The sequence below is a fragment of the Fulmarus glacialis genome, unplaced genomic scaffold, assembly GCF_000690835.1.
Source record: "Fulmarus glacialis isolate BGI_N327 unplaced genomic scaffold, ASM69083v1 scaffold45835, whole genome shotgun sequence".
Lineage (NCBI taxonomy): Eukaryota > Metazoa > Chordata > Aves > Procellariiformes > Procellariidae > Fulmarus > Fulmarus glacialis.
The window spans coordinates 1-15,814 of NW_009214506.1; the positions used below are offsets into that span (position 1 = coordinate 1).

General features: G+C 36.5%; 1 protein-coding gene across 1 annotated transcript; it reads right to left on the reverse strand.

Annotated features, from left to right (window-relative positions):
* Positions 1–1,754: 1,754 nt before the first annotated feature.
* ZDBF2 (zinc finger, DBF-type containing 2) lies at positions 1,755–13,693 on the reverse strand (the record flags this gene model as incomplete). The annotated part of the gene is made up of 6 exons (XM_009578571.1): positions 13,580–13,693; positions 12,907–12,958; positions 12,310–12,361; positions 11,616–11,721; positions 10,615–10,742; positions 1,755–4,573 (listed from the first exon to the last, which is right to left on the reverse strand). Coding segments are annotated over exons 1-6 (3,181 nt in total), but the record flags the coding sequence as incomplete, so codon positions are not given.
* Between the last annotated feature and the right edge of the window lie 2,121 nt (positions 13,694–15,814).

A 15,814-nucleotide genomic window follows, 5' to 3' on the forward strand; every position in this document is an offset into this window, starting at 1 on the left:
AAAAAAAAAATCCCCAAAATATTTTTTGAACAAGTGGTTTATGATGACAGCTTTTGTATTTCCTTCAGATACTGTATATTAAAATAAAACATTTCAAAGTCCACCTTTATCGCAATCCAAACCAGTGACCCTTGACACTTCAGAAAATGAATCAAGAATGGTTTTGTTTTTTTCAGGGGAAAACGCACAGATATTACGTTCAATGGCAGAGAGAGCAGGGTCTGGTCTTTTCTATGTTTTTCTTGTGTTCTGAAAGATGTATTGTACAACTACAGAATTTACAGAAGTCCTTTGAAGTAAGATAGATTATATAATATACCAAATTGCAGATTTACAAACCAGAGCCCTGATTGTGATGATGTTTAATTACACGCTTAACTCAATACAAATGAACAATTAATCTTGGATTTTAAAGCATAGAAACATCTGCAAGACTGGGGTTTATATCTCCTAAACATATTAAATAAGCTGTCATCATAATAACTATTTAAAAAAAAAAACAAACCAAAAAACTAAACCAAAACAATGCGGTATTTTTTGCCACAAAATCGCTGTAGTTAGAGCATCAGTGGCCAAACATGAATCACTATGGAATATAATTTTAATTCAACTAAATATTTTTAAACATATATTTAAATACCTGTTTAAACAGATATTTGAACTCTAATACATTTAGATGGATGCTGCTTTAGGTTTATTTAAATATTTTACTGAAAGTTTAAAAAGAAAGTTTCAACTATAATACATAAAAATGTAACCAACAGTACACCCAATTAAAATCAAAAAAGCACAGAAACTCAAATTTAAGGTCAAAATTCTAGAACAACTCACTGCTATTTGTTTGTATTATAAATCTTCACATAGGAATGTGAAATTCACCTATAAACTTAATCAATAAGCTATTTAAAAAGAAAAGAAGAAAAAAAAACCCAAACCAAACCCTAAGCCTGTATTTCTTTTGGAATTCGAGATTTCACTTTAGCCACCACCATTTGAACAGTGCCCTAGAGGGACATATTGCCTTACCAGCATGGTCCATTATTGCTTGATGAGCGCCCACAGTGACTTTTTGTCCAAAATAACTGTTTTGGACATGGTTTCAGGAAATAAAGTCAATATAAAAACATGTACAATTACATTTCATTTCAAAAAAGCACTGAATTGATCTGAATTGTATCATACTGTATTAATTTTAATGCCACTCAATAGGCAAGTATATATTATGTGTTAAAGGAGGTGTGCATATACACAAAGACAAAATACATACACAGAATTCAGCCCAGATTGATCTTCATTTAATTTCTAGCATAACAACCGAGTCATTTTTTGCACTTTAGAATTATGTGGAAAAATTAGAATAGGCACAATTAATTAATACAGCTTCTAATTTACCTTTTTATAGTGCACTATTACGCACTAATAATACCATAAAAACAATATGATACTATTCAAGCTCATTCTTCTGATGTACGGATGAAGTCCAGTAAATAGGATTCTAAATTTTAACTCAAATGCACAACTTCTGCAGCTTTACACAGTAGAACAGTGCAATACGTTATGTCCCCATATTCCAGGAATAAGAGCTGAGTTTACAGTTGTACTTGTTTCACATTAGACTGGCTTTGCACTTTCTGCAGCTCTAGCTCTTCAAGTGCTTCATCTATGACGTCCTTTTGTTCTCTTTCCTTTTCCTTAATCTTCTTCCAGGTGCTGGCTATTAAAAAAAAAAAGTTCTTTTGGTAGCTAGCTCTCACCTGGTAGACAGTTTCGAAGTAACGGTACAGCAGAAGTTCTTCTAGAGGTTTGGTTCACAGTGCTAGGGTGACCCCGATCTCCACTTACTTCCCAGTTCCTGACTTTGGAAGAAGCTCGTTTTGGCTTCTTGGGAAAAGATTCCGATGTGACTTTCTGCCTCTTTTCAGGAATCCCTGTGACAACTGTTGAGTTCAGAAAGGTCCTTTTTGGTTTCTTCCTCACCTTTAATTTTTTAGCATCAGGCTTTTCCTTCTTAAGGTGCTTTCCCACTGTAGTTTTCCTTGTCTGGCACCTATGGATGGAAAAAGCAGAAGATTTCTGGGCACGAGGGCGGAGTTTCCTTCTCATCCCCTCTTTTTGCTGTTTTTTAGCTCTGGAAGTTTGTTTGCCTGTGTTTCCTCTCCTCCCACCAGTACATCTGACAGACACAGGTCCTGCAGCCTTTCTGGAAAAAACTGGTTCTTTATTAGTGTCTTCTTTTCTCTTCCATACTGCCTTTGGATTTTCCCTCTCTAACTGCTCACTCCTGATGGAAGTCAGAGGAGTTTTGGTAACTCTACTGTTAAATGGAGTTAATCTAACATCTCCTTCTACCACAGACTGATGAGAGTTCAAAGGTGAAATGATCAGGTGCTTAAAAGAGTTCTCAGAGTGACCAGATACCAGATAATCTGTTCTTTCTTTGGAAACAGAAGATCCATCTGCCTTTTGACTTGAGGCTGTATCATTCCCTTTACCTGGATCTGGCAGGAAAGATGCTGAAGATGAACTATAGAAGTCTGACCAATTGAGTGACTTTGACGGCGTACTTTCTCTCTGTGCATCAGCTAGTTTCCTCATGTTTGCATCAAAGCTGAGACTTCTGAAAAGCTGTCGAATGTGGGAGGGCTTTTTGGCCTTTTCTCCAACTGTAGTCTTCGGAGGCGTTTTCAGAATTCGATTTGTCAGTGGGTCATAATACTTAAAAGAACACTGTTTGTATTTATACCTTACAGAGTCCTTGCTATCTGTGGAGTTACGATTTTTCCTCATTTTGGGAGTATCTATAGGTTTACCTTTACACTGTTTTATCTCTGGGCACGAAAGTACATACACCACTGTCTTGGGCTGTACAGGACTCATAATCTTGCTATAGGACTCAGGAAGTTTAAGGGCACATAGTCTAGTTTTCATGTGTGGAGTTTTTTCATTCTCCGGCCACACAATGCTTGCTTTCTGATCAGTTGGATCAGATTCCCGTCTAGACATTTTTCTTTTTGCTACAGGGTAGTTCAATAGGCTTGTTTGGGTGCCATGGCTCACTTTAACCACCTGGCATCTTGAAGCCAGGCGCCATGTCCTTTTCCTAGGCATTTTAAGAATTTGTGGGTTGCATAGCGTATCTGAGGCTAAAGATGGGTTACGAAAATCAGAGCCACCACTTAAAGCATCATTAAATTCTGGCAATGCTTTAACTGATGCACTTTCTGTTCTATTACCCTCAACAATATTGTCCTTTTTTTCATCCTTCTGCTTTTTTTTCTTCATTCTCTTCCCTGTACAGTTGGCTGAGGATTCACTGTCAAAGTAGCAGCGAAAACGACCTTCCCTGAAATCACGCACGAGTTCTTCAATTTTTATATCATCTTCATACATTATTTGAGACCAAGTCTTTCCCACAAAAGAAGGAGGCACATGAGGCAGAGCTGGAAGAACTGGTTCTTCAGTATGAACTATGACATCCTGTTTCACTGTTTCTATTTTCTCTACTGACTCACTTTTTAAAACAGAAGAGAGCTGTGTTCCATAGTCTTTATCTTGCAAACTTATTTGGACCTCTTTTAGAAATTCTATATCTTCTATAGCTGCCTTGGGTAAGTCTGTTCCTGCCTGAATAGGTGCATCACAGTCAAAACTCATTTCAGAACCCTCTAAATGAGTATGGTCCAGAAGTGATGAAAAAGTTAAACAGGGATTATTCTCTTCTTTGAAATAAATTTCTTCAGATGTAGTTCCATGGCAGTATTTCAAAATAACATCTTCAATAGTTTCATCCACTGAACTTTCATCACCTCTGTTCGTCTTCACGTTTTTGCATCTTGCTAGTTGTGGGGATGTCCCAAGATCTAGGGAGCTGCTGATACCCACAGTATCCCTGAGATGGAAATCAGACACCAAAGTTTCATCCTGAGTTTGTAAACCATCTCGTTTTGAGAGAGATTGACCTGAGGTAATACATAAAGAATTGCTGTGGCTGCACATAGGATTCTGATGAGAAAGTGAAGGGCATTTTGGGTGAACCAGTGCCGGAGCAGGATTCAAGCATGGGTTCAATAACACATCACTATTGCATACCTCCATTCCTGTTTTATCACATCCACCATGCGGAATCAGATTTGATGCTGCCAAATTCCTAACATTTTTTCCTGTTTTAGGATTAACAGAAGAACTATGGATTGAAGGACTGACAGAAAAACGCTGAGGTACAGGGCTCACAGCTGTAAACTGGCCTTCATGGCTATGGTTTGCAATTTGAGCATCTTTGAAGGTATCCCGTTTCTCATTGCTACAAATGCCCATAGACTGCTGGGATATTCTTATAACATGTTCCTGCCCTCTTTCTAGTTTTTGAATAAATGCTTGTGTTACAGAAGTTTTCTTTGTGCCCTCATGAGACAGGCATGGAGCAGAAGAGCATATTTCACCAACAGACTCCTGGTCTTTGCCAGAAATCTCCTGGCTGTCTCTGTTCCTCTTTTTCTGCATCTCTTCTGGGGACAGGCAAGCAATCCTAGCAGCCTCTGGAGTGACGGGGAGTGGCATGTCATCATAGGTTGGTCTAAAGGGGAGGGAAAAAAACACCTTATATAAATACTGTAAATTTGCTTAAGATTTTTCAAACAATAGTGTTTTTTAAAAAAAAAAAAAAAAAAAAAAGAAATTCTTTAGAGTGCATCACACCTTATGAACAAACTCAAGTTACCAGCTCTGCTATTTTAGCAGAGATATTCCATTTTAAAAAAGGGTGGAGGGGGAAGGGGGAACGTTCCACAAAGCTAAAGATAACAATTTGGGCATTAGTCGGTTACTCTCTTCATGCAACCACCCATTAAGAATGGCTAAACATACATTACGATCATTTTATAAATACAGCAAAGCAAGAAAAAGTAAAGATATTTCTTTTGTTTGAAGTTGTGAGCTTATAAAGAGGTTATTTCACTGGTAAAACTATCATTAATTAATATTGAGCTTTTGTAGAGAAATAGAACATTATAATATGGCACAGTATAAAAATACTATTGAGTATAAATGCCCCTTTCAAACGTGGCTGCCTGATAGGAACTCTGCACATGTTGCTGAGGAATTCTATGCTTACTGTTTCTCACAGACATACCACAGCTTCTGACTCACTTCTATAAGAAGCCAAGTTATGATTGTTCAGCCTCACCGTGACAATAGCAGATTTTCATATATTCTGTAACCGGCAGTTCTGTCTTTAGGACTGCCTCAAATACAAGTGTCTATGTCTTGCAGAATTAACAGAACAGACAGATATGGACTATTTCTCTTACGCAACACAGGAACCCACAAGGCTTCAATGTGTAACAGCTGGGCAAATCCAATGAAAATAATTTTTTAAAAAGTAAATGTATCTGAAGAGAGAATATTATATTTCATTTGAAAGTTATAACCAGACCTTGCAAGACCCAAATGGATGCTTACTTGAATACATGGCAGACAGCCATGCACATCTTATGGTGCATTCATCTGCTAACAGAAGTACTGTGAATAAATTTTATTGTACAGTAATTCCTTGGTTATAAACATTCAGCTTCCACATTTATTGAAAGTTAAAAATCAATCAGGAGCCAATAGAATTAGCAATGCTTAATAGTCAACGTGTGCAGAAGTCCTTGAAGGACTTAGACATTAGTTATTAATAAAGCCAGCTGATACCAAGCAAACTTGTAGCAAGTATTTCTAACTAGCTACTTCACACTGAAAAACAATCACAAGAGAACTTATCTGAGTATAGTTATGTCTCAGCCTTTTACTGAGATGACAGATAAAATAAGAATTCTCAGCTTGGAAGAACTGTTTTATAGTTGAAAAAAAATGATAGGTTTGGCCAATGTTTCAAAACAAAAATTTTATTTAAAACTGACATTTGAACTCTACAGGGTTAACAAGATTTAGTCCAGAAAAGCATACTTCATAGGATCAGCAAAACAAACAAACAAACCTCCCCTCTACCTCCCCCCCAATAACTCATACTTGAAAGCACCTACTTCATACCTCAGGATAGGGCTCAGTGACAGGGCTCGTGATCCACCGTTAGATTTTATTCTCTCTCTCTCTGAGCCACTAACAATTAAGAAAACAGTTTTCTAGCCAGCTACATATTCATTTCAGCACCATTTAATCTCCAACCACATTTTCCTTAGCTTGCTTATAAACCTCATACAAGAACATGCCAAAAGCTAGGCTTTTGCGAGATGGCATGACAGATGCAACATGACAGATGGCACCAAGATGGATGATTCTCCCCTATTCACAAGGTCTGTTATCCTGTCAAAGAAGGAAATTAGGATGGCCTGATGTGATTTTTCATGACTAAATCAGCAGTAACCACTACTCATCACTTCAGTGTCTTCTAGATTCTTATAAACAGTTTGGTTATTCAGTTCTCAGAGAAATACCATAATTTAGGCAAAGAAGCCTGTAAGCAGATCCTCTCTACCGATAACTGAGAATTGCTACATTTGTTTTTTCCCAGTCCTTCTGAAACATCACACATTCTCTGTGGCCTCTCAAAAACAATTACTAACAACTCCCAGACTGCTTCACAGAGTGAAGTATCATGAGTGCTGAAAACCCTATTTACTGAGGTCATGTGAGGAGAACTACAGAGCCACTAACAGCCATAAACAAAACAACTTTTTTATGCAAAATAGCATGGAAATGAAAGTTATCAGAAGACCAAGACCTACAAGGTATTTCACAGTGCAGGGACTGAAGCACCGTCCATCAAACAAAAAAAAGCCTTCCAAGGAAACACAAGGGCAGTCACATGAACATCCCGTAGATCAAAGTCCCCTCCAATCACTGCAACTCAACAAAAAACACACTGGCTACATAGAAAGTGATAAAGCACTGCATGCTATTCATAACGAAGTAACTTATATTTTACTTTAGCTATTAGCATATTATTCTTCATTCACTAGAGTGAGGTACATATCAAATATTGACTGCCAATACTTGATTTGAACTAATGGTCGAACACGCCCCCCAAAAAGATGTTTGTTATTACAGATTCACTACCTATAGCTCCATAAGTAAAGTTGAGTCCAGGTTCTTCTTGAGTCCAAACACTAAATGCTGAAAAATTCACGTTGCAAAATTTTACCTTTGTTTACTTTCCAGAGGCTAGAAGATAAAGGCCACCATGCCTATCTAACTGTTATAACTTTACATAGTGTTCAAAAGCATGTACAAGACAGCACATGTTCCCGTATCTGTAAACATGGTGCGTGGGGAGAGTGTGTGTGTGTGTATAGGAGTAAAGTATGTATGAATGCATATACTCTTACATATTGTAATAATACACAATTTAAGTGAAAGGAAGGAAAAAGTTGTAGCTGTCATGGTTCATGCATACCAGAAGTGGGAATCTTGCAGAAGACATGGCTGTCTTGGTCAAAGGAAACAACAAAACAAAAACTGACATAATTGAGATGTCAAATTATATTTTTCCTCCTTACTCTAAAGGATGTTTAATTGATACCTGCCACAGACCTTGGTTTTATTCCTGGCAATGCATATGGAATACAATTGCTGATTGTGATTGTACATTGCTGACTTTTAAAAACATAATGAAGCTCTAGGTGGCAATACAAAAAGTTTCATAGCAACTAAAAGCTTTTAGAGCTGTAGCTGGCAAGTTAGCCCAAGTAATAACAATTAAAATAGAATAAAATAGCTGGAAGACTGTAAAATCTAGCCACCACCAAGGTTTCTCAGAAGGAAAAGTTGCATCTCACTAATCTCTGGACCATGTGTTAGGCAGTGATAAAGGAGTAGATAAAGAAGAAAAGATTTACTACTTTGATACGCAAAAGGCCTTCATTAAGGTCTCTGGGAGTCTATTAAAAAGCTAAATAATCATTGGGGGAGGAAAAAAAACCCAATCAAACACCAAGAACTGGTTGCTAATATCAAATAGGAGGGTTGAACAATCACTCATCATCATAACAAAAGATACGAAGCAGAACGCCCTCCAGTTCAGGCTAAGTTTTAAAAATTTTTGAAGAGTAAAGTATTAAAATCTTCAGATGACAAGCAAATGCTAAAACAATCCTCTCAATCATTTAAATAAAGGAACACAATAGGGATGTTCAGTCAAATTTTGATAAACAAGGCATAAAACTTACAACAAATTTTGTATGACCCTAACAAGCCACATCGATTCACCAACAGCGGTATACAACTCCTCCCTGCTCCAGATGTGTTATTTTATAAGAAAATTAATAAAATTTTATGACACAACCTGCAATATTCCTTGTGTACTCCAAAAATATAACATTTTCCTCAAAGGTGCATCATCTTTTAGAATACAGTGGAATTCTGGTAATCCAAGAAAAGAGGATAGAATTCATCAGAGTATAGATAAGCATTATAGGACTGACTAAGCAAAAGGAGAAATCTCATATAATGAAACATTAAAAAAAAAAAAAAAAAGGATTATTTCTATCATCATATGAATGCAATGTATCAAAATACATCAGATGATCAAACAATGCCTGCACAGCTGAACTGCTGTGCCCTACTGCTGCATGCATTCTTGTCCACTTAAGCTCTGAGATAAAGTATCTTTGTTTGAACTTCAAAATCTTGCAGAATTAGACCTGAAGGGAAGGCCAAAGGCAGTAGAAATAATCTTTAGCTTTCTCACTTCAGAGTTCTTCCACCTTTGCGTGAAACACCTGGCATCTGGATACTGCTGGAAGACTGAATATAGGACTAAATGGATTTTGGTATGGATAAACTATAGCAAATTCCTAGGCTTCTACCTCGCTTAACAGCCTACATCCAATTTTCAAAAATTACTTACAAGCAAATGTCTCTGGGGTGGGGAGAACAGAACGACAGTTCTATACAGTTAGAAACTTCTGACAGCTTTGCTACAAACTACCTCCCAAAAGCAGAGTGAAGATTTACTCTCTTAAATGGTCAATATTATTTCTTTACGTAAAAAACTTCTACACCAAGAGTTTGGAGGAAAGAATGATTTGTTGGTTTGTGGGGTTTTTTTTACTGGGGGGAGGGGCAGAACACCAATATCCTTTGAAATTCAGTATAAGGCAAAGCTCTGATGAATTTTTCCTTTTTCCACATATCTACTAGGTATACTGGTTCTGCAAAACAAATCAAGTCTCACAAATATTTCTATAATCCTTTTAAATAACACTCTTAAGATCCTTTTTGTGAATTCAGCTAAACAGTAAAAACAGGTATTTAAGAACTGAATCAAACTGTGTATCAATCCAAGCATTTTTATGTAAGAAAGAAGAGAATCCAATTCTTACCTCAGATGTCAGTTAAGAACGTGACCTTTTTTTTCAGTGATTTTTCAGAGCAGAATCACAACATAAATGTATTCACACTTTCTTTTCCATCTTTGCTTTTCTTCCTCCAAACTCTGTCTAGATTTGGGATTACTCTTCCCCCTTCTCCCTCCAACTTCATCTAGATTTTGTACATTATTTTTCTCATTCCATACCTTCTTCCAACAACTTAGAGGAACATGGGTAGCTTGTTTTTTCTAGTTAGTAGGTTTCATTCACCAAAGGAATAACCCTGTATTAGCATCACCTCAAGAGAGGACTTTTTTCATTTGGGTGTTGCCTTAAAGTGAATCCCGTATTTTCTCCACGGCAAAAAATTTTGGATGTTCCTAAGGTAGGAAGGATTAAATTTATTTATTTAAGATGGAAGGATTAATTTATTTATTTGTAGTGATATGTACATGTCCTGGGCTAATTTGTCATAGACATGGCTACTAGTTTGTTCTGTCACATCCCTGATAATATCAATATGCCTGCCGTCAGACAAAATACCCTTCTACTTGTTCGTCAGATCTATAGCAGAGTTGTGTATCAAGATACACTGTACTGGATTCAGACTGGGATTTTTGTCTGCCTTGCAGAACAGAACAAACGAGGAATGAGATTTAATTTATTTCCCTTCATCTACAAAGAAAAACTTACACACTGACCTTCTTATCACTCTTAAACATGCACATGAGAAATAAAGAGAACACTTTTCAAAATCTGAGCATTAGTGAATTGGGCAATTAATGTAATTCATGTAAGTATTAGCTGAATGTGTGAATTACAAGGATAATGAAAAAATAAACGTATAAATATTCACCTGACATTATCCACAAACAACAAACCAAAATTATGAACTCTTTCAAAACATGCCATAAAATATACTGCTAAATATATATATAGCCCAGGATTATAAGAATTATAATAAAATATATATATAAAAAGCTCAAATTACAAGAATTTGTAAATGCATGTCAGACTTTACAGTCTGCCATTATACCCACTGACCCATATATTCCTTCTTTTTTCAGGTCTTCACATTTAATTGCTATCAATAATGTTGTATCAAATCCTTAAATAGTGAAACAAAAGCAATATACTTGGACAATGCTTATAGAAATATACTCCTTTCTAAACTGTCTTCAATGTGAAAGTTTCACCTCAAATGGGCAAAATTTACTGCTCAGCAGTGGAACAGAAATAAGAACTCGGAACACATGCATTCTACCAACACATATTTACAAAAAAAAAAAGGCCAGCTGTATTGTACCTGTTGTCATGGTATCTGTGGGGATGATGCTGTAAAACATCTTGCAGGAAACGCTCCATCAAGCTACTGGTACCCATACGATTCCTACAGTAAGCGGTAAAATGTCTGTGCTGGGAGCTGAAAACATGCTGGTGAAAGATAAAACAGATGACTAGTTTAATACTACTGTTAACACACTGGACTGTTCCTAAAAATTATTTTCCAGGTTAAACATTACACTGTTGTCCAGGTTAAACATTACACTGTTGCTATGAAAATATTTAAATAAAAAGAAAAATCTTCAGCCTTTTCTACTTTAAGGCCTTGATTCAATGAGATTTTTAAGCATGCTTATGTATTGAAACATCTTTCCAAGTCGGAACCTAAATTAGCAGCTCTTACAGCTGCTCACAAATCTCTTGTAACTAGTACAAATACTCTCACAAATCTCACAGCTGCTCACAAGTCTGTTGTAACTAGTACAAATAATCTAAATGTATCTATAAATGACTATTAAAATATTCTTGAACTTCATATGAGTAAACATCCTATAATTCACTCAAATTAAGGAGAATTTTCATAAGCATAGAAGACTAAATAGACTTCTACTTTCTAATTAAGAAAGTCAAAGAGACAGGAGACTGACATAGTTAAAGAACAGAAAAGAAAACAGTTGATCAAATGTCTTCAGCCTTGACATCTAACACATTAACCCTAACACTGTACAATATATACAGATCTCAAGATTAAAGCCACAGAAGTAAACCTAACAGATGCAATGCACAGCAGTGTGCCACTTCAGAAAAGCAGACTGCAGCAGCAGACTGCCACTACACCAGTATCTTTTTAACAGGTAGCAGATAAGAGTATCATCTTCTCAGTGCACGCATTGTGCAATTCACAAATTGATTATTTTTCATTCAGTATTGGTTGTTCAGTGTAGAGACTGATATTTTAAAAGCTGATAAAGCCTTTTGGTACTCCTTGCTATCTGTTGCTGAATTATTCAGAAGCCTTCTCACCTGTTCCAGATTACTGTAGTGTACATGGCAACAGTTGCAGTATCCTTGTCTATTTTGCATAGTGGATACTCCAGGCCCAGGATGTTCTTGCCCTCTTGTGTGTAAACTGAAAGAAGCAGGTAATATTATCAAGACATGTTGGGTTGTGTAATTCATGTTTTTAACATGAAAATTCTAAGTATCTATCTTACTATAGAGCTGCAACAAACTTGCCAGATAAATGTTTCTATTTCAGAATTGTAATGGCAAGTAGGACTACATATTTTAAGGTATTCCCAAGCAAATTTCACTAAAGAAAATTTTTCTTAAATGCAGAACAAAGGATATCAGGTGGAATGCACAGCTAACACAAATGCTGATATCAGTTGGCTGAAATCTGAAGAGAACTGTCTCTCCAGAAAAAGGCAGAGTCATCTTTTCATTCTTCTGTTTTTTAGTATTTTGTAATTAAAAAAAAAATAAACCAAAGACAAAGAAATCTTGACACCCACACTTTAGTTTTGGGCACTACAATACACCTTCCCCACAGTTTTTAATAGTATGTGAGTACAAGATAGAAAGGACCTCCATCATACACTTGATCTGTACTGCATCCATTACACAAGATAACAGATAAGGTTGAAAAACTGATTCTTCCTGTTTTACTTTGTGTAAGCAGTAAGCTAGATGCCAGTTAGATCATCACCTAACTTACCTGCTATTTCTGTCCTGTCGTAGAGAGCCTTCAACACCATGTCTTTCAATTCCTATAGAAAAAAGAAAGAAAAAAAAAAAAAAGAATATCAAAGAGATCAAATAGATTTTTACCTGCAGTTAGTTACTTCTCTTACACTGCATTTGTCAAAATTACTATTTTAAAGGAAGACAAAAAGTTTAGTAAGTTCAAGAAAGCATGTAGAGAGCGATCCTTTGATCCTTTTGTCCTCAAAGTTCCTCTAAGAGCTTCGTAACTCTTTCATAACATAACTCTTTTGTGGTCCAGGTGAGTGGGAATTTTTCTACTAATTTGTCTGGGATCAAGACTAGGCAATCTACATTTATACTGCTACATCCGTGATCACTAAGATAAAATGTAGCATGACTTAAACAGCTTATTACAGGACAAGAAAATTACATCTACATGGAAACGCTGTGGATGATTCAGAAGTCACTTCTTCCATCTAAGTTCTGTAATGAAATCTAGGAAATCAAAGTATGCAATTGAAACTACAAGATGAACTAATGCTTCTACTGTTAATTATTACGTTAAAAAAAAAACCTGCAACAAAAACATCTACTTTAAACTTCTCACCTTGTGCTGAAGAAGCAGAACCTTCATCAGATGGTTTGATTCTGTCAAACATCTGTAAGTAAAAAATAAAACAACCGAGAATAAAAGAAACCAAAACAACCCCACAGTAAAGCCCATCCTCAAGTTCATCTTTCAGTCCAAGCTCCAAGCTGTTCAGAAGCACTATATTTTTTCAGCTATAGACCGAGACTTGACTTAAATGAAGCTGCATTGTAAAAATAAATTTCTGCTTTACTAGGTTACCCTAATATTATATTTAACAATGCACGTTAGCTTTGACAGAAGGGGCTAATTCTGATCTAATTAATGAAGTAAAATACTATACTTAGGAATACAGCTTAGACTCTGTAAGGTTATTAAGCAATAACCTTGTCAAATCCATTTAACTACTTAATTTTCTAAGTTGCCTTTACAATAAAGATAAAAGATGTATGCTAATAAAAACCACACAAGATCTAGACCACACAAAATAATTACCTAGGCTAGAAAAGTAATCCTTATTGCCTAAAAGACCTGCAAACCAATGTTGAATCCCACAACTTTTAATTAAAATATGACTGCAGCAACATGCAGTTACATGCTTTAGGGTGCCCAAACACAAAAGGCTTCCGAGTTTCACACAGTCGTTTTACATTATGAAATGCAAGCATAAAATCAGCTTTCTAGTACAAACCTTAGAGTCATCAACCTTCTTCATCCACCAAAGCTGACTCCAGACTAGCAAACAATAAATGTCAAACAGGAGGCCATTTGCAGTGCAGGACACTTATCTTTTCTCATCCCATCTGGCAACAATGAAGTTAAAGAGCCTTTTAAAATAGAGTTAATAATGCATGTTTTCCATGCCCTAAGGCATGTAAATTTTTCTGTACCACTTTGCAAACACGTCAGCCAATAAAATGAATAAATCTCTTTTTGAAGTCTGCAGTACATCCTTCTTTTTTATTATGGAAGTTGTTTTGACAGTCTTTCCTACATAAATGTTAACCCTTTCTTCTGGAATAACTTTGCTCCTTCTTTCTTCCTCATAGTCCCTATGTATTAAATATTGTTGTCATTTTGGGTGCTAGCACTCATGAAACTAAGTATCCTTCTACAATAACAGAAAACAAATTCCTCAATATTAACCAAATTGGAATGAATCTATTTTGAACATCATTCATGAACCTGCTCAGCAAAACAATGTTCTATGTTACATAAAATAGTTATATATTGCAATAATACATTAACTGGAAATTTCACAGTAGGTTGGATGTTCAAAGCATTTTATAAATGAATCATCATATACTCAATGAAGTATTATCATTAGCATTACAGAAGGAAAACAGAAATGCCACAATAATTTTGCACAATCACTGTCACCAGTGCCACAGTGAAAGCACCACATCCTGTCTCAATACTCAGGACTTGGCACTTCTTAGATCTGCTCTTGACTTACCATTTGTGCAATTGTGTGATGACAAACTTAAAGTTTCAAATCAACCACTTTTACTTTTTATCCTTTATAAACTGTTTTTACAAGACCCATTCCTTTCCTTCTCCTTTCCTGTTCTCATACATGTAGAAAAGATGCTCCTATATGAGGCTACATACTATCAGGCTTGACAGATGTGTGGTTTGTTGTTTGTATTCTTTAAACCTGTTTTGCTCTTTCCCCAACTATGCACTGCTCATTATAAAATAGCAGGGCTGTTATAGCAGTTACGGTCAGAAGGAATATCTTAATATCACAACTCAAAAAAAACCAAACAAAAAAGCAAAACCAAAAACAACAAACCACCCAACCAAAACACCCGACTCATTCTCCTTCCCATAGTGTATCAATTCATGTAATAATATTAAAAAAAAAAAAAAAACCAAGAGGCTACTGCCTCAGCAGGGTGATCAGCCAGCCGGCTGGGCACACCACAACCCCGCACCCCGCCCCTGGGGGGGTTACAGCCCCCCGACACCCCACCACCCAGTTTCACCGCAGAGACGCCGGGCAGCAGCGAGTGCAGTGTGCTGGAGGGGAGCTACCGCAGCGGTCCATTACTTCCCCATTTCCAGGAATAATTTCCGTGGTGGTGCGCTACTGAGCATTCACTCGTCTGCAGGTACAGTTCTGTAAGTTACACCCTTAGGTCAAGACACAGACTCACGCACATTGAAACCGAGCTAGGAGCGTAGTAACTTCAAACAGCACAGGACTATGAAATAACTGTACTGAATTACTCCAGTCTGGATCTCCTCGTCATCTGTCTACAGTTCAAGGAGATTCGATGGACCAGATTTTCTCACCAGAGGAGGGGGGTGTTAGGTAAAACTTGTAGAAGCCTGGCTATCGCTTAGTAACTGACAGAAAAACATCAGAGGAGGATCTTTCAGAGATACTTATATACAAATCCGACAAGAAAGGAAAACCTGTTTTCTTTATCCCAGTGTTTATAAGAACACTAGTGTACAGGACAAAGAGAAAAATCTGAACTCAAGCTATCTACAACTTGCTTACCATCTGAAGTCAAGCTCAAACCACAGGCTGGTAACGTAAAGGAAATCTGCTGTGTAGATGCCTTATTTATGTGGCCAAAATCTGGACAGCCTAACTGCAATCCTTACTTTATCAAAACAGAAACTACAGCTATAAATCCACAAAGGATTTTTCAGATGCCCATGCAAAGCCTGCGAAATTCTAGCTTGGTTAAGATACTTCCAACTGTAAATACCTTAAACTGTTGGATTAAAAAAGTAAATTATATCTGTACAAGCTTTAGCTTAAACATTTTACCACTGAAAAATCCTATAAATTGTAACAAGTGTAAAAACAACCGGCTGCATACAGAAATGTTTGATTTGGTAAATTTCTAGCCAGGCTACTTTAGCTGTGTCTAACACCAATGTTTCTTTTTGATTTTATCGCATTAGTCTG